At 38.1% G+C, this 19,378-nt stretch overlaps 1 protein-coding gene across 1 annotated transcript in view; it reads left to right on the top strand.

The window, feature by feature from the left end:
- The window catches only part of PLA2G4A (phospholipase A2 group IVA), a 74,255-nt gene that overhangs the window by 39,155 nt on the left and 15,722 nt on the right, over positions 1–19,378 (top strand). The window contains exons 7-11 of the mRNA XM_082484375.1: positions 6,228–6,364; positions 10,935–11,157; positions 13,393–13,507; positions 17,749–17,886; positions 18,207–18,299. Of these exons, the coding sequence (XP_082340501.1) occupies positions 6,228–6,364; positions 10,935–11,157; positions 13,393–13,507; positions 17,749–17,886; positions 18,207–18,299 (706 nt within the window). The remainder of the gene's footprint in view (positions 1–6,227; positions 6,365–10,934; positions 11,158–13,392; positions 13,508–17,748; positions 17,887–18,206; positions 18,300–19,378) is intronic.

Genomic DNA, 19,378 nt, shown 5'->3' with positions numbered 1-19,378 from the left:
AGCTTTCGTTGACTCGCTAATGCTCTGTACCAAGCCAACAGAAAATGAAGCCAACAGATCTAGATGGGTTGATGGTGGTTTGGGTGACATCAAAGTGAGGAAGGTGCCAAACAATATTGTTTTTTTCAATGAATTCATAAAACACTGCATTATTTTGAGTTAATTAAGAATACACTTGGTAGAGATCCACTTGTTTTGTCATAGCTTTTCAATCTTCCTTTCCTCCTTGCTTGTTCCCTCTTCTGTTCTGCTCTCAGAATTGTGACAGGATGTGTGTATGTGGGGTGTGTCAAGCAATGAACAGAGTTGATGGGTTGATTAATTCATTGATATTGATTCCTTTTGTGCATTTTTAGTATAAGCAGAATGTGACAATCTTTTGCAGAAAATGGAACCAACACTGAAGAATTCCTTTTAAATTTCTATGAAGTTTTGAGCAGGTTGTAAATGTGTTATTGTTGTATGCTTTTGAACTCTGTCTTGCATAATAAAATGTGCTTGTGTAGCTTTCTGAGGAAGATAAAAGAATTTGACAATTATCGTACATGTTTTATTTGTAGTGATATAATTGTGCATATTGTGAAGGAACATTTTCAAGGTTTCTTAATTTTCAGTTCAGTTATTTTAATCTTAGCACATGCAAATCTTATCAGAGTAGATATTTGTCCATGTAGCATTGGCCTGATCTTCTACAGCAGAATAATATCTCTCTCGGAAAGGATGCAACTATTCTGCCAGGATCCAGTTAGAACTGGAGTGATAGATACTCAGTGCCTGAAGTATCAGTTCTATGCAGGTGGCGTGTGTGCATGAATTATTGTAAACACTAGGTAAGATTTCATATTCTTTTTGTCATCATCTTCCTTTGGTATGCCTCACTGTCTCAAATACTGAAATTTTATCAGATAAATTGCATCTTCCAAGACCAGACAGTAATCTAGTTGTAGGCTTATCAGCCCTAGTAAGGACTGAGGTAATGTGATCCTCCCATTTTTCATATGCCAGGTGTCTATTTCCAAGCTGACTTGTCAGAAGTTTTAGCTGCTTCTAGCAATTTGGTTCAAATTAAAATATAGTTTTGTCCTTCTAGCCTGTCATTTTTAATTTTATTGGTACAGATGGAAGATAGCAGGAGGATTTATGGGATGTTTGTAATCTTAATGTGGTATCAGAAGTTGGGAGACACAATAAGTATTGTTAGCTGTCTAATTTTAAACAAGTCATTTACTTAAAGGTCACCTAAGTTTCTTCATCTGTGAATAACAACACAGTTTTACTGATTATGTACAAAGAACTTGAGGTTCAGAGTGCCTTAAAGTGGGGAGTGTGTCAGCCCCAGCCTGTGTACATGGAGGAGCATGCATGCCTTGGTATCCTGTCTTTTCTCCATTCTTTCTCAATCGTGAGATGGCTTCTTGGTTCTTTTCCCTTTGTACTCTGCAGCTACTGCCACCCTGCCTCTGCCCTACTCATCCTAGAGGGCAACTTGTAAGATGGATGTATGTAATTTCAAATTTTACCGTTTCTTGCCCTTAAACGTATTGGAAACTGAATTGCAGCTAAAAAGCTGCTTTAACAAACCTACCTGATTGGAAATGTGCTTTACTTTCCTCTGCGAAGCAGGAAAGGACTCTTAATCTTCATCATCTGGCTTATGCCTATAAGTCAACTTGTATTCAGTTGGCTGTAGTAAATTAATGTAAATGTGCAGTATATTCTTCTCTTCAGTTATTTTTTTCATCATTTTCTGTGGGAAGCTTACTTAAGCTGCTGCCCTCTGCTCTAGAGCTCTTAGTTGACTTTCATTTCTGGAAATAAAGTAGTGGTTGCAGCTCATCATACTTTGCTTTGGGATCAAGTGAAAATGAAGATACACTATACATCCACCTACCTCTGGGTATACCCACCCTCCCCCAGTAGAGGATTCTATGATTCCCAGAGTGCCTGTGGATTAAGTATACAGGAAGCGTTTGCAGTCAGGATGCTAGTGATTCTTCTCCACATTCTTTGTTGATCCTCCTCATGGATTTCTCTGCATCCTGAAGAAAACTCAAATTTTCCCTTGTGCTCATTCCACTTCACTGATGAATAGATTTGTTGAATAGTGGTGCTTTGGAAGTGTTCTCACATACTTTTTCCAGGCTTGCACCTGCAAACCACTGTCTTCATCCTGTTGGGATTTGCCTGTGTAGGTTAATTAGGTAGTGTTTGTAAAGAGCTTTCAAAGCCTAACTTACATTATTAAATTTGTGATTAGTAATATGGCTCTTCTCTTCAAAGCAACTGCTCCGTTATTGGGGTGTTGGCTTAACAAAACAGGAATGTGCTAAATCTTTACCTTTGTTTTGTCATTTTTTGATAGATAGCTATCTCTGGAGGTGCATGACGAATGCTGATGCCAGTAAATACCTGTGGTTTCTATTACTAAAGCTTAATGCTCATGAAGAAGACAATCAAATAATCTTACTGCATCAAGAATAAGCAGTTTTTGTGGAATGGAAGCCTTGAGAAATGTCTCAACTTACTTGGTCATTGTGCATGGTCGTTTCTGTGTGACGGTGCGTTATCAGTCCACGGGAGTTTCGAGCACTTGGAGTGTGGAGTCTGCAGAAAGAAACTGAACTCAGTAGTAACATGGTTCCTTTTCTTATAACTAATCCCATCTATTGGCACCTGAAATTGCATTTCAGTGAAATTTTTGACTGATTACCAATTTGATCAGATACAGGCTTTCTGCACAACTGTGTAATTCTTTTTATACTTAGTAACAACCAAGAGGTTGTTACCTTATCACCATGGAACAGTGGAAAATTATTCCAGGTTTCAGAAACTGGAAACCAGATGGGACCTTTTTTTAGTCTAAAACATTTGATGATGGTAACAAGTGATTTTTTATTTTATTTTATTTTATTTTATTTTGTCTTCTTTCTAGATACTTAGGGAACCTATGCAGTGGAAGGAAACAGCTTTGAAGTCAGGGCTGGGAAGGCTGGGAATTAAGAAGCACAGAAGTATAAAATAAATCCCCTGTAGATACATTTTCGATATAGTGTCACTTGTAACTAGGTCTGCTTTTGCTCACTTTGCTATCTCTTGGTAGCTGAGTAGGTGTACAGATACACATAAATTCTCCGTACGTCTCCTGTAGTTTTTGCAAGGTAGTTGTAAATTTGAGACTGTCTTCATGCTATGTAGTAATATTAGATGTTTTTATCATAAAATGTGTAAACTCCCAGCCAAAATATTATTTGTGTCTCTCCTGTTTCTGATTAGTAACTTTGACTGCTTTTGGCTCTGTCACAAAGATATAATTTGGATTAAAGCTGGTGTTTAGATCACTTTAAAAATTCCTGTGGCCTTGTAACTAAATAGTTTATTTAATAACTAAATTTAATATCATCTCTATTTTGGATTATGGATAAGAAGGAAGAATTTCTAAAGAAATTCTGAGTATATTTTCATATAGAAATCTTGCTACAAGTGGTGACTTCTTCAAATAAATTCTAATTCTTCTGATACCAGACAGTTAGAATTCGAAGTATCAGGGCATTGTGGTTGCAACATCTTACTAATGCTGAGACCTGACATGGTTTATTCACCCAATTTGTAGACTTATTGGTTGTATTTTAAGGTCTGAAGCAGTGCCACAAATCTGTGAGAGTGAACTGAACTTGGAATTAATTCATGAGTTTCATTATTTCATCATTTCATTAGACAGGACGCTAAAGAGGATCATAATGATAGGATTTGATTTTCACTATATATATATTTTACTATTTGACATCAAGGATCAGAAAAATCAGGCGTTGCCTTTCTGTGCCTGTAAGGAACCTAAAATGGAGGATTCTGCATAGTGATAATATTGTGTCCTATTAGCACAGTTATAGTGAATAAAAAATATAACAGTCATAGAAATACTGTTTGGAAGGGACCTCTGGAGGTCAGCTTGTTCCAGTTGTCTCTGGAGGGAGTGCTGTTGCCAACACTCAATTTACAGGCAACAGCGAAAATTGGGAGGATTCTGCCTATCAAGTCCCAGAACAATCCAGATTTTAGTGAATTCCAGAGTCCTAACTCTGGTGCTTACTTCCCAACCTTGGTCTGATCCTGAACTCAATCACTTTGTGAGGACTGCAACCCGACCAGATCCTGGTGGCTGCATTTGCCTGTGGTTCTTTAGTATTTGTGAGCAGCAGGTGAGGTACAGCATTAGTCAGCCCCTCCAGCATTTGCATTAGGAAGTCGTCACCAAGGCCATCCACAAACTTCCTGAGTGGCTTGCACAATGCTGACCTTTCAGCAGGGGATTAAAATCCCCTGTAAGGACCACAGCCAGATCAGGAGACTTCTGGTTTTTAGAAAAAGCCTTGTACACTTCATCCCATGGTCAGCAGTCTGAATCTGACTCCCACAACATCCCTAGCATTACTTTCTTTCTGATCATGACCCAGAAATTTCCAAAAGACATGTCCCTGGTTGCATTCTGAAGTTCTGTGCAATCGAGGAGCTGCTTTTTTGTAGAGCACAGCCCCCTTGCACCTTTTTTCCCTGCTTGTCTTCCCAGCCTCCACCCATCCATGGTTGTGTGCTAGGCATGTGTGCTGTCCCACCAAGTCTGTGGTATTCTGATTGAGTCATAGAACTGTGACTGCACTTGAACTTCCAATTTTTCTTGTTTAGTGTCCAATCTCTGTGCATCAATATAGAGACATTTGAGGTGAGCCTCTGAACACCCTTCCTTCTGACCAAGAACATGGAGGTCTCACTACTAGCTTTCTTCCATGCATTCCTCCTGCATTTGCTACATTTGCACTCTTTGCTCAGTTAGGTCCCCATCATTGAAGTTAGTCTGAAGTTTTCCTCATTAAATTAGCAATTCTGTTCATGAAGGTGTACCTCACTCTGTTAGTCAGGTGGTTTATTTTCCTGTGGACCATGTTCATCAGCAAGGCTTCCTGGTCAAGAAGCCAAGAGTCTCACTAGCGACAGCTGCACCTGATAGCATCTGCTTGGGCCATTCCTCTTCCAGATTGGAAAGATCAAGTCCACAGGCCACAGCCCTAGGTGCCTGTGTCCCTCGTTCTTGCTCCAGGGCGGGGCAAAGCACCTCTCATCTGCTCAGAGTCTCCCCTGCTTGTATCACTGTTGGCCACATGGATGAGCAATGAGGAGTAGTATCTGGAGGACCAGGTGAGACTCAACCATTTCTCCATGCCATCATGGATCTGGAGTCTAGGCAAGCAGCAGACCTCCCTAAACAATCAGTCTGGCTGGCAGGGTGGCCTGTGTCCAATAGAAAAGCAGTCATCAACTACTGTCACTTGTCACTTTCTTATCCGGTAACCTATGATGTCTGGTCCAAAGTCCTCCCTGACAGCATTTGTTCCTTCTCTGTCACCAAGGCTCTGAACTGAGGTAAAGAGCTGCAGGTAGAAGGGGAGATTTCTCTCACTGCCAGAAGTAGCAAGCTTGCAGCTGCCCCTCCTGGGAATTCATGCTTTCTTCCTGCCCTTGTGTTGCCTCAGTCATACCTACGTTCTTGCCTGCATGGAAGCTAGGCATGTTTAGCTTCCCTTTCACTTATATCCCTGCATGTCAGGTGCTTTGTTACATGCCATCTGTTTGCACCTCCTGGTTGCTAGTGGTCCCTAGCTACAAGATAAATAGGAAGCTGGAAGGAAGTCTGCTCTGCCCCTCTGTGAAATTTCCGCCTTGGTGGACAGAACCTCTCATGCTGCTGGCTGGTTCCTGGCTTCCCTTGCTCGTGATTGGCAGTGCTGTCCTCCCATGTTGCAGTCCAAAAGTACTTCTGCCATCTAACTCTTTGTGAAGCAGAAGGGACTGAGTAACATATTTTACATCAATCTTGGGCCCAGAGGAACCTAAGATGGTCAGGTAACTTCATGGGTGGGATTTGGTACTGCCCCATTCTACATATAGTGTTTAATAGTCATATCTCAAAGTGCTTTATTAAAGTATTTTGCCATTCTCTTGACACACGTACCACTAAGAGACTGCAGAATACCTTCTTTTTGGTTTGTTAGAACTTTTGTGCAGTTTTAGAAAAGCACTGGTTTCTTCTCTGCTGTGAGGATCTCTGGATGGTAACCTATTAATTGCACAAGACTGGTATGTTTGGCCAGTGATTGATGAATAACGTTTATTTAGTACTTTTCAGACTTTATCAGAATTAATGTGATGATATGCCATTCTTCTCATCTATGCAGGTACCGGTGATAGCGATATTGGGTTCAGGAGGTGGATTTCGTGCCATGGTAGGATTTGCTGGCGTCATGAAAGCACTATATGAATCAGGAATTTTAGACTGTGCAACTTACATTGCTGGTCTCTCAGGATCCACGTGGTAAGGATTTTTTCTTTTGTTTTTCTTCAGTTTTTCTTTAGGAAGTTCAAGAATTTTCTTGAGAGTTGACTTATTTCTAATGCTACAATTCACAGCAAATTTTATGCATATAGTATCAGTACGGGAAAGACATACAGATCCAGCTGTCTTGCAGCATAGCAGGTCAGTGAAGCAAATCTGTGGGTGGAGGTGTTTCAGAATGCTTCAAAGGGTGAGGACAGCTCACTCTCCAGGTGATCTTCCTAGGAGTTTTAATAGCAGGCATGGATGAAAAGAGGTGCTACACATATGCAGCGATGTTTCTGTAATAACAGCCAATACTGTACATACTCGGACCCTGTAACTGATTTATTCATCTTGATAACCAAAAAGTTAAGAATTCAAGCTGTTGGTATAAATCCGAAATATTTTTTGTGTTTTATTTTTCTGATGAAATGGAAAAAAAATTTCTTGCAATTTGAAGATGATGATTCATTCAACCCAAAATGGATTGTATATGTTTGGGGCACTTCTCAGATATTCTCAAAATCACTGAAAGATCTTTTGCTCCATTTTAGACTCAGTAGTCCCCTTCATAGTGGGTTGCTGGGGACGTCTGTTCACTGATTGCTTCTTAGCATAAGCCAATTTGAGTAGAGGTATTTCACCTTGTAGGAAAGAATACCGACTCACTGCCATGCTGCAGGGCACCCTGCTATGGATTGCCACTGTCTAATTTAGAAATTACATTGTTTTTTAAAATAGTTTGTTAGTCAGATGGAAGAAAAGATCTTCCAAGATGTCTCAATTAGGATGTCCTAATCAGGTAGTTACGGTGTCTTCCTGTCTGACTCAATGAATTCTTCAGCCAGGACAACAGGAACAACATCACCAGGAGAAAATCAGTGATGTCACTGTGTGAAAGGGCGTTATAAGCTTTGGTCTTTGTAGGCAGCAGAATGCTTTGAACCCTAGTATTGTGTCTTCCTCAACCACTCTTCTGAATGAGAGGGTTTCTCTTCTTCCTGCCCAGTGCTATGAACCTGCAGACTTTTGTCTTCTTGGCTTTTATAAAAATTGTCCCAAATTACACTTATTACAAATGTTGAAACTATTTGTTTTGATATTTCTGAAATGAAATGATGTAACATATTTAAAAGCTGTGTAATTTTCATCAGCCAAAGACAGCTGACAAATTCAATCCAAATTTCCTAACTGTTTGGACTCCTTAACACTACATTTTTTTCATTAAGTGAAAAATTGCAGACTTTTCTTACTTTAAAACTTGGTTTTAATGTCAATGGATCAGGTTGCAGTAGAGGATGTTACATCTTAAAAAATTTTTTAACTTTTTCAAGGGAGTAAACCAAATGTCACAAAATACAATTTTATCATAACCAGTATTTTTTTATGTATCAGTTTGAATACCAGCACTGCATCTGAATCCAGTTTAGGGCCACCTCGTATGAGAAAGGTGCTGTCAAACTGGATTAATTCCATTGAAGTACCACCTAGGCAATTAGGGGACTGGAGCACATAAAGTGAGGCAGCTGGATTTGTTTAGCTTTGAGGAGCAGGCAAAGGTAGTGGTGGCGAGAAATCTTACTGTTATCTTCAGCTACCTAATGGGTAGCTGTAAAGAAAACAGATTCTTTTTGGAGACACACAGAGAAAGGACAAGGGGTAATGGCCATAAGTTACAGCAAGAGAAATTTGATAAACTATTAGGAAAATTATTTTGCACTGAGAGTGGTCAAGCACTGGAATGCGTTGCTGTGTCTTTACTTGATTGGGCTGGGTAGAATCATAGAATCGTTTTATTTGAAAAAGACCTTTAAGATCATCAAGTCTAACCGTTAATCTGGCACTGCTGCTAAACCAAGTCCCTAAGTACCACATCTACATGTCTTTTAAATACCTGCAGGGATGGTGACTCAACCACTTACCTGGGCAGTCTGTTCCAATTCTTGACAACCCTTTCAGTGAAGAAATTTTTCTTAATATCCAATCTAAACGTCCCCTGGTGCAATTTGAGGCTATTTCCTCTTACCCTATCGCTTGTTACTTAGGAGAGACCTACACCCACCTCACTATAACCTTCTTTCAGGTAGTTGTAGAGAGCGATAAGGTCTCCCTTCAGCCTCCTTTTGTCCAGACTAAAGAACCCCAGTTCTTCAGCTGCTCCTCATAAGACTTGAGCTCTAGACCCTTCACCAGGTTCATTGCCCTTCTTGGGACACACTTCAGCACCTCAATGCCTTTCTTGTAGGGAGGAGCCCAAAACTGAACACAGTATTCAAGGTGTGGCCTCACCAGTGCTGAGTACAGGGGGATGATCACTCCTCTAGTCCTGCTGGCCACACTATTTCTGATACAACCCAAGATGCTGTTGGGTAAGGTGTCATCCTCTCTCTATCTGACTCAGTGAATACTTTGTGTGAAAGTAGAACTTGACTGAACGAAGCCCTGAGCAACCTGATCTGACTTTTGAGTTGGCTCTGCATTGAGCAGGAGGTGGAAATAGAGACCTCAATGTTCCTTCCAGTCTAAATTACAAGTTTATATTAGTGTTTCATTTCTTCAAGAGTAAGGGAAAAAGAATTTTGTTGGAATAGCTAAATATAAATGAGCATGGAATCTGCCCAGGATGAGCTTTATTCCCTGGCTTAACTCTAAGGAAGCACATGAATTTTGATTCCACACATTCTAAGGAAATACTCTAGCCCCAAAGTTGTTAACTCTTATGAAATAGACAATGATCTGTTCTATTCCTTGTGTGGTTTTTTTCCAATTATTTTTCACTAGAGTGAAGCTTGCTTCCCCTCTCTCAGACTAGATAGAAAGCTTTCAGAATGCCAGAAGGTTTTGAAATGCCAGAAGTGTCTATGAACTAGACTAAGTTTCTCATTCCGATTGAACTATAAAAGGTTGGCATCCCTGGAACCTGGTTTTTCTGTCACTATTGGTTTGGGGGTCACTGTCAATTGAGAGACCCAGATGTACTTTTGTTAAATTTGTAAAAAGTGGAAGATATCATTTGACTGGATGATGAGCAATTGAACAGTGCAACGCAGTGTGAAAAATTTTCACTGTGTTTCTAGGGAATGGTATGTAGTCTCCATTCTGAAAAGATGTCAGTCAGCTGGCCATGAGGTCCTTTTGTGGGAAAACCCAGGTGTGAATACATAGTTGATCTAATGTAAACCTATAAAATCTATATTAAAAGCAAGATTATTTGAACTGATTCACTCAGAAACATATGTTGGAAAGAGTTGTATTTAAACAACTTTTCTTTTGCTGTCTTGGTGATGTCACATATTCAGACTTTCCTTGCTTGGATGAATAAATAAGTTGACACTTTGGCATTCCTTTTCTTTTCTTTATTTTCTATGCAGTCTATTACTTGGGAATAGTGCTGTTTTCTTTTTTTCTTTTTTCTTTTTTTTTTTTTTTTTCCTGAAGGGTGGAGAGTTCCTTTCCTGGAGGGAGAGGCAGGTTTTTGCTTGTTCACTCAGATGCATGCCTAACCTTGGAGCAATGCATTTACTTCCCTAATTGTTTCTGTCATCTTGCTTCAACCTTGTACTGAATTCTTCATCCTTCATTTTCCTTTCTCTGCTCACATGGAAGCTTGCTGCTGCACGGGTTCCACCCACAACCTGACGTGCGTGCTAAGTTTTAGAGACTGCGCAAGGACTAATGAATCAAGTTCTTACATCATGCATGTGACAGAGTTCATCATGCTGTCAGGTAAATTGCTGGGCAGTGATCTCAGGGCCAAGCTTGCACAGTGTATATGTGCAGAATTATGCCTGCAGTATGGTATGTATACCTGAGCCAGCTAATTGAATAAATAATAAGGAAATGAGCGTCTTGTAGATTAGGGCAGCCTATCTTGAGTCTTCACCGATAGCATTACTTAAGCCAACCAAGTGCAAACCACACTTGTCTGCATGTGTGTCTAAACTTTGTTTTGAGTAAACAAACCTTCAGTTTCCAGAGTTACTTGGTGACAAAATCAATATTTGCCTGATAAGCCTCTTCTGAATCCTCGGAGTCAATTAAATCTCTGCACAGGTTGCAGTTATTGTGCTTCATCTTACTATGAAAACATCTAGATCCTGGAAAGCAAGTTATATACTAATATAATTTAGGAATTTTTGAATAGTGATAATGAAATGGAGAGTGACAGAGAGAGGTACATCTTAGAATGAAAGAACTGCATATGTGTACTTTTAGGACCTCTAGTCTGACAAATTTATGTATGCTGTGACAATATGAGAAGCTGTATTTTCAGCTTATGATGATTCTGTCCATTTTTCCTTAAACAGATAAATAAGGAATGCTATAATCTTTGACATCATACACATTATGGAAATGTGTGTTGAGTGTTTGATTGTATGCTTACATTTAGAACAAATTGTTTAGCTTTCTGTGCCTTGAGAAAAAAAAAGTTTACTGTATAAATGGTGAGTAAATTAATCTGATTTAATCAGTAATTGTATCAAATTATTTATGAGCTTATTGTATGTTTCGGGCAGCTGACATTGAAACAGGCTTTCATACTTACAGAGCCTGTTTTCTGTTGCAGGTACATGTCAACTTTGTATTCACACCCAGATTTTCCAGAAAAAGGACCAAAGGAGATCAATCAAGAATTGATGAACTCTGTGAGTCACAACCCACTTCTGCTGCTCACTCCTCAGAAAGTCAAACGCTACATTGAATCACTGTGGAATAAGAAAAGCTCAGGGCAGCCTGTCACCTTCACAGATATCTTTGGAATGCTAATAGGTGAAACACTTATCCATAATGTGAGTTCATTTTTTTATGATTATTAGAGTTGTGAAACTATTGCGTAATAACCACTGTTACTGTTTTTTTGAGATGACCTTGGTAAGCACGTTTAGTGATAGGAATATTTAAAATTACAGCTGAACAGATACTGGATAAGAAACTTGTAAAATGCTTTGAATGGTACTTATTTCTCTGAATGGTACTTATTTCTTTAAAAGCTGGAAAAACATCATGCATTGATGTGCAATGGAAATGAGCTCAACCACTGGGTATTTGCAACAAGCTCTTAGCATTGTGTATCATCTATTACTGCTCAAGCAATTTCAACAAAAAATTACAAAATGGTGTAACCTCTTTATCTGCAGTTTGCTATAAGAAAAGCAGCATTTACTTAACGAAATACTAATTTCAAGGTGAAAGATCCACATCTCTATTTATTATGACTAGTTTTTCTGAGAAATGAGACAATAGGAGGGCTTCAGACTGTTGTATTTTATTATTGACGAATCCTGATTGACTGAATCAGGCACACAGGCTTCAAGTCCAAATGAGTCAGGTGAGCAGAATTTAGATTTGATCTTATCATAAGATTGAAATGTGTTAATAGATTCACAGATGTGTTTTATACACTTATATCTTTCATGACTATACATTGCAATTAGATTTTAAACACTCTAAATAAAATACTGAAAAATTCTAAAATACTGAAAAACGGGCAACACAGCTTTTAGTAACTGTGATATATTAGATAAATTTCTCACAATGAAGGGATATTAATGATCCTGTGAGGTTGGTTAGAAGTCCGTGTTTACTAAAGAGTTAAACAAATGCAAATGTTTAGCTTAAATCTGAACATGACAAAATTAGTGAAAAATGTGAATAAGGCTTTTGGTTATTCACAGATAACACATCATAGTACTATTATGTCATAATGACTTTCGTCTTTCTTGATTGTAGACTTCAGAATATTTTATGGGGGACATGCAGATCCATGGTTAGTAAATGTAGGCCTCTTAATAGTCCATTTGGTTTTCTTAGTTATCTTTGCTGATTTTCAGAAACAGAATGGATTGAAAAACATTACATGATCATTAATGGCGGTTGTGCCTTAGAGGTTTTTCCTTGTTTTTGTCTTTTACAGAAGCAGAGAGAAAGTACTTGCTTTGTCCAGCAGCACTGTTTTCTTTTTGGCCACATTATTTTGGATTCTATAACACGTGCTTATTTCATCTTCCTATCATGTCTTCTCTCACTCCTTCCTTCCTGAGTTATGCAGTTAAAAGGCATTCAAGCAGATTACTTACTTTTACAAATTCTTCTGTTCTGTTTTTCTTGGAAGTAACTGAGTCTGTCCATTCTGTGGTTTGGGCCAGACTGGCTGCTGAAACGAATGACAGATGCCCTCTGACCTCTCTCCCTTCAAAGAAGGGGGAGAGCATCTCCCTTCTGGGAGAGGAGGAAGAGAAAGAGACTCAACTTTAGAACAGAAACTAAACTACTTTAATGAAAATATTAATAAAATAATCAAAGGGAAATAATTAAACATATACAATATATACAAAACTGTATCAAGCTCCCAGGATGACAGTCACGTCACCGGCAGGCACTGGGAAAGTCCCAGACTGGACTCAGCAATGGATGGGAACTGGATTCCGGATCTGGATTCTTCCTCAGACACCGGCCGTTGAAGAACGAGTTGACCCTTTGATCCCTCAGCTTTTATAATGAGCATAAAGCAGATGAGATGGAATACCCTGTTGGTCAGTTTTGGGTCACCTGTTCTGTCCACTGCTTCCTGCCAGTGTAACCCCTCTGTGCTTTGCGCTTCCGACCCTCCAACAGGGCAAATAACAAAATTGGCTGACCTTGGTTGTTACAGCAATAAGTATAAGCAAGAGCCTCTCTGCATACCGTTCCTTGGCATAAATTACAAACCATCAGGTCTTATCAGTCTGAGAGTGGACACTGTCAAAAAAAAGACACCGTTAATTTCTAAGAATTCAGTTAGTTAGAAGAGGCCTAGCTGCAACGCAAAATTACTGAACAGAAAATGGGTTCTGTTTTACCTCAAACCAGGACATTCCACACCTTATTCCATACCATTTGCATTGTGCTCAGATCACTTTTTATCTATCAAATACATACACAGTCCATTTTCCTTCTTTGAGGATTTCAGAGAAATGAGTAGTCTCCTGAATAGCAGCAGGCCTTTATAGGATCCGTTTGGACATAATGTCTTTCTTTTCATGCAGAGAATGGACACCACTTTGAGCAACATGAAAGAGAAAATCAATAATGCACAGTGTGCTCTCCCACTCTTTACATGTCTTCATGTCAAACCAGATGTCTCAGAGCTTATGTTTGCAGGTATGTTTTCAATCTGTGTATTGAGTCACTTGTGAAAAGAAGAGAGAAGTGCGTGGCTGACAAAAAAGCCTCTTTCTTTAATACTTCTGAGAATAATTTTATCCTGCTATTTGAAAGTATTAATCTTATGGCAAGGATTGGGAAGGAATTTGCCATGATATGAAACATTCTTTGGGGCTTAATAAAATTTGCATTGTTATGAACTGAGTACAGGGAGATTTTAATTTAAAAAAAGAAAAGGAAGTGGTGATGTTGAAGGGTACAGCAAACAGGCACATCATAAGGACTGTTCTGGTGAGTTTTAAAAGCTGTTTGGGAACTGGACACATTTGTGTTCAGTGGCCTCTGGGAATCTAACAGTAGAGTCTGATAACAAGAAATTACTCAGGGGTAGAGATCATATTATTAGGTAGGTGGGTACTTACTCGATTGGTGCAGTATTTGCACCAAGGTTACAGGAGAACAGGCGTCAAACGGGCATATTCCTCATGGCATATGATGGAACTGAGCCTTTTCTTGGCTTTTAAGATGCATCTTTTCCTGTCCATGGAAAGACAAACACATGGTATTTTAGGTCAATGGCCTTATATTTCTCTATCATTTGGGTTTGGAGACTTATTCTTAGACCATTTTGTAAGCCTTAATTATTTTTTTAACCCGAAAATAAGTCTGACACCATAACAGCCTCTTCAGGTTTCTGTGAAATGTTAAGTGGTTGCCAAGTTTTGTTCTCTATGTATTACAAAAAAATTACTTTGTACCACTGAAAAGAATATTGCTTATCCACAAAGCAGTTAAGTGCATTGCAGGAGTCAAGACAAAAAGAAAGCTGGTGTTTCACAAACAGCAGAAGGCTGCTTAACAGTACTGTATCAAACCGGGAAAGGGAATTATCTTCAGTCATACAGAATTATTTCTTTTTCTAAGAAGAATGAAATTAGAATTCAACAAAAATATACTGCCTCTTTTTACTTCTTTCACGGTGTAAAGTACTGTTGGTAACACAAAAGAGGCTTTTGCTTTTATTTATTTCACAGGTTTTAATCCCATCTAGTGGCCTCAATTGAGAGTGGGTCCAATTGCACTAGGTGCTGTACAAAGGAAAGGATATATGTCTATATAGTTATACATAAGACTGAGGAGGGAAATACCAAGTGACTTGCCCAAGGTTTATACGTCAGACTTTGTATCCACATTTCCTAAAAAGATTATTTGGAAAAGTTACTGTCAAAACTTTGTCCGTAATGGAAAATGAGGGTGCAAATTAGGTTAAATTTTCACGGGAGAACTGTCTACTTTTCTCCTTAGGAAACTGAAACCTTTTTGTTTGAAAATAGAAGTATTTTTTATGTTTTTATTATGTTTTTTTATGAGCTTCTGTTTTCTGAGACATTTTATTTGGGTTACTTATTTACCGTTTTAAAAACAAAATTATCTTTAGTTAATAATGGCCTTCTCTAAGCAAGACCCAAAGCACCGGAAGGCTGGTCTAATTTCTCTAGCCTTACCTGTTGGTCTAAAACAGATCCGCCCATGGATCTTGTTTTTGTTTTTTTGAGGTAATCATCTATATCATTATATAGGATGCTAGATCTTGATTGTTTCTATTGTAAGCTTTTTTTTCTCTTTTTGGAACTGAACAGCTATTCTTGATGTGAAATATATAGTAAGTTTTGAACAGAAATATTTACACTTTCTTATTTACTAGATTATAGATGTAGGTGAGATCTTTCATGTTGTTTCAACTTGAAATGCAGTAATTATATCAGATAAAATTCCTTCCGGGAGCGATGGTGCAAGATTTCATGCAGCTGCTAATAGCTTTCATGCCCCAGGCTCCACATGTTTTCCCTACCACTAGCATTTCTGACCCAGGTGGCGCCAGCCATACCCAAACTGGGTAAATCATTTTAACTAAACATAATTACAGGGATTCAGGTAAAGACAGCTTTTCTTTTTTTTTTTTTAATTTTTTTTTCTTTTTTTTTTTTTAATTAAGATAGATTCTTTAGTGCTAAGAAATTACCTGAAGATCCAGTGTTAAAGAAGGGAGTGGAATTTAACGTTTGGCTTTAGTTTTGCGTGTTGCCTTCCCCTAATAGCCTTGTTCATCAACTTTGCTGCTGCTGCAATGCCAGACCAGTCAAAATTTAGATTTTGGGGTTGTGCTCTTGAATGTCATTACAGTAAACTTATGTCTGTCAGAGAGTTAGTGTGTGTGTTGCTCCACACTAGAAAGTGCTACAGAATTCATTTGGGAAGCAGGGCTGCCTTGAGGTATGGATTCATAGCACTCAAATCCCAGGCTCCAGGTTTCAGAAGGATCTTTCAATCGGTGCTCAGTTAGCCATGTTCATCACACGTACTGGATTGGGTACTTGGTTTTGATCTGCCCGCATGCAGCAAGGCTGGACTGTAAAGTAAATCTGGTCTCAGTGTGTGACCACAGTCCGTGCATTTGTGTGCCCAGTCCTGCCTGCCAAATGCTTAATGTTGGCAGAATATTACCTCTCTGTTTTCCCTCCTGAGAGCAGGAAAAATCTGTTGCATCTTCAGCACATATGAAGCAGTGTAGAGGTTTGATCCAACCTACATCAGGGCCACATCCAAAGTGCAGAGAATACAGTTGAGAGGTTTGACTTTAGTACATTTTGGATTAAGCCAAAGCCAAGGAAGTAACCCAGTTTACTGGGACATAACCACTAAACATTTCTCTTGGTATAGAGTTCTTGTCTCTTGGGGCATTTGAGTCCTACTCATTTAATTGGCCACTGTCTCAAGGATTTTCTGGAATGGCAGAAGCTAATGGTGAAATTCTTTAATTTTAAGGCAGAAATCTTATTTCCCTGGCAGGATATGTAGTTTGAGAAATCATCTTCAGTGCAAATACAAAAATGAAAGTGGATTATCACAGATTAAATTAATTCTAATTCTAAATTTTGTTTTGCTGTCAGCATGGTTCTGAAATACATGGTTCTGCCAATTCCTGTTTAGATATCTAAAGGAAAATGCCAGTAAATTCCTTGATTGGATCTTCAAAGGAATTTCATTCTTCTCCAATAAATGTGAAGATTTGTGGGTGGTTTATTTGGAAAATAGGATGTTGTATTTGACTTAGCATAGATAAGCATTGCCCCATGAAACAAAACTCTCGGCAGTCATGATTAAATCTTTTCTTTTCAGGACAAGTGGTTAATCTTATGCTTAACACTTCAACAGAAACACTGAATATCTTGAGGAGTGTATGGCATCCTGTGACTTGTGGGGATTTTTCAAAGCTGTTCCTTTTGCTTTTCTGTTTCTGAATTATTTCTAATTTGTTTACGGAATTGGTCAAATCAATCACTACTAAAAATAAGGAAGACAAAATAGATGAATGGGTGAAATACTAAAAATGTAGGGTATTTTTTGTTCACCATTGCTCCCTTTCTGAAATGAATTCTCTGCTGTAAACAACTCCACTGATATCAAAGAAAATATTTCAAAATAATCTAAAATCTATTTTCAAAAAAGGCATACATCATAGAATGTAAATCTCTTCTGAAATTTTCTGATAAGATCAGAAAATGCATTTGAACATTTGATTCTATATTTTTATTGAGCTCTCTATGCACTAAAATGGCATGTACTTTTAAAATATGTTCTGCATCGTTTCATATTAGTAAATTTCTCAGCTGCCTCTCAGCCGTGTCTTTTCATATTGGATGTCAGTAGAAACTTTTGTCTTTTGTGAAGTCCAAATGCGTCTCCTAGAATCTTTCAAAACTTCTACTAAATAAATTTTCTGGCACCTTTGTCACTGCCCTCTACATTTTTGGTAGGATCACAGTGAAAGAAAAGAAACTTGGAACTTAGACCCATGTTGCATTTCACATGACAGGGAATCATATTGAAGCATGAGATGAAAACCAGATGTCATTTTGTTTTTCTTGTTCATGATCACTACTTTTATACCTCTGTCTTTGCAACATCATATTTTTTCACCAAAGTTTGTTGTGATAAGAGAGAGAGAAGGAGAATGAATATTCCTTCTCTGCTGTGACATTAGACTGCACTTCATTTGAAATTAAAATTTTGACTTCTGCGCAACCTAAGAGATATCCCTGTTAGTTGTTTAGCTTCCCATTTAACTCAAATTTCTTTACTTGGGCAGAGGTTTCATTCATTTGTGTATACTCATCTTCTGTTTTGCTTCAGGTTGAGATTGGTAGCTAAGCACAATTTTGTTTCTTATTTTGCAGACTGGGTGGAATTCAGTCCGTATGAGATCGGTATGGCAAAGTATGGTACTTTTATGTCTCCTGATTTGTTTGGCAGCAAATTTTTTATGGGGACAGTGGTGAAGAAGTATAGTGAAAATCCCTTGCATTTCTTGATGGGTGAGTATGTGACAGAAAGAGACTTTAAAATAAAACTAATTTCAGTAGTTCATGGACAAGGGCTTTTAAATGCAATCACACAAAGTGTGAGACAAGAAGTAGAGCTCTCAATTTGTTGGGAAACATCCATTTGAAAGATTTTACAGGCATGGATTGGCATTCCCTTTTTTTGTTGTTGTTGTTTCTGATATGTACATCTGAGCTTATTACTGAGCATGTTCAAAATCAGACTTGTGTTCAGAGAGCAAGCAACTGCGTAAATAGTGCAGTATATTTTTCTTCTACCAGCTTCCATTCATTGTTTACTTTTTCCCTTTCAGGTGTCTGGGGCAGTGCATTTTCTATATTGTTTAACAGAGTGCTTGGTGTCTCCAATTCTCAAAATAAAGGTCCCACCATGGAAGAAGAATTAGGTAATAGTAAATAATTCTTCTACTATGCAAAACAATTACTAGGAAGATTCAGTGCACTCTCATTCTGTGGAAGGATGGCACTCTGCTGGTAGTCATTTAAGAATGTGGAATTCAAGTAACTTTAATTGCCTACATTGCTAGAAGCTGATGAGGTCAGGGAAAGAGGGTTAGTAATTTTCTTTTCTTTCATTTTTGTTTCTGATTAGTATCCGAAGTACTGAAAGTCATGTGCATATATCCAACTATTTTCATGAAGTTAAAAGAATCCAACTCCCTTTTTTATGTTGTTATGCTAGTTTTTGGAGATCAGAAGCTGACAAATACTTGATAGTTACTTGTGTAGTCTCTTGACACTGGACTGTACTATTTAAGGGTTTAGGAAAGTGAACCAAATTTTATCATCTCTGGATTCTTAGATTGTTGCATTCTAACCACAACTCACCTGTCGGTATCTGATCCTTTGCTTACTAATTTAATGATTTCAGTTTCATTCCTAATGAAGAAATGGTAAATTAGTTTGGATAGGCTTTATTGCATTTTATTTGAGAATGCAGTTGATAATGAAAGGAGTTTTTACACTTTTTTTCCTATTCAGAAGACAGCATTACAGGGAAATATACAATAAATAAATTGTACTAGACAGCCATATTTTTCTGAAGAGTGTGGAGAAAAAATGCAGATTGAGTTGATTTTAAAAAAATAACAAAAAAAACCCCAAGCCTCTGTCTCCTAATAGCTGTTTGATAGTGTACTTACTTATGGATGAAAATAAGACCTGTGCCTCCAGGTTCATAATTCTGATATACCTCATGAGTGTTAACACCTACTAATGGAGAATCTTTGTCAATAAATTTGATAGTGGAAAAGTCTGTGTTACTGATTTTTAAGATGTTGAGAGACAGAATATTATCTCTCATCTGTGGCTCATTTCACATATAATTAAAGAAATATGCTTTGAAGTGCAATAAGATGTGAAAATACTAATGTGACTTGAATGACAGTCTATTAAATAGGGCTGAAGATGTCCCAATGAAACTTCGGTACGACCAAAATAAATGGCAAAATGCCAGTGGGCATCA

Source organism: Vanellus vanellus, assembly GCF_965231255.1.
Source record: "Vanellus vanellus genome assembly, chromosome: 5".
In the NCBI taxonomy this organism is placed as follows: domain Eukaryota; kingdom Metazoa; phylum Chordata; class Aves; order Charadriiformes; family Charadriidae; genus Vanellus; species Vanellus vanellus.
Note: the sequence above shows the minus strand (reverse complement) of the source record. Positions and strands in the feature narration are given on the sequence as shown.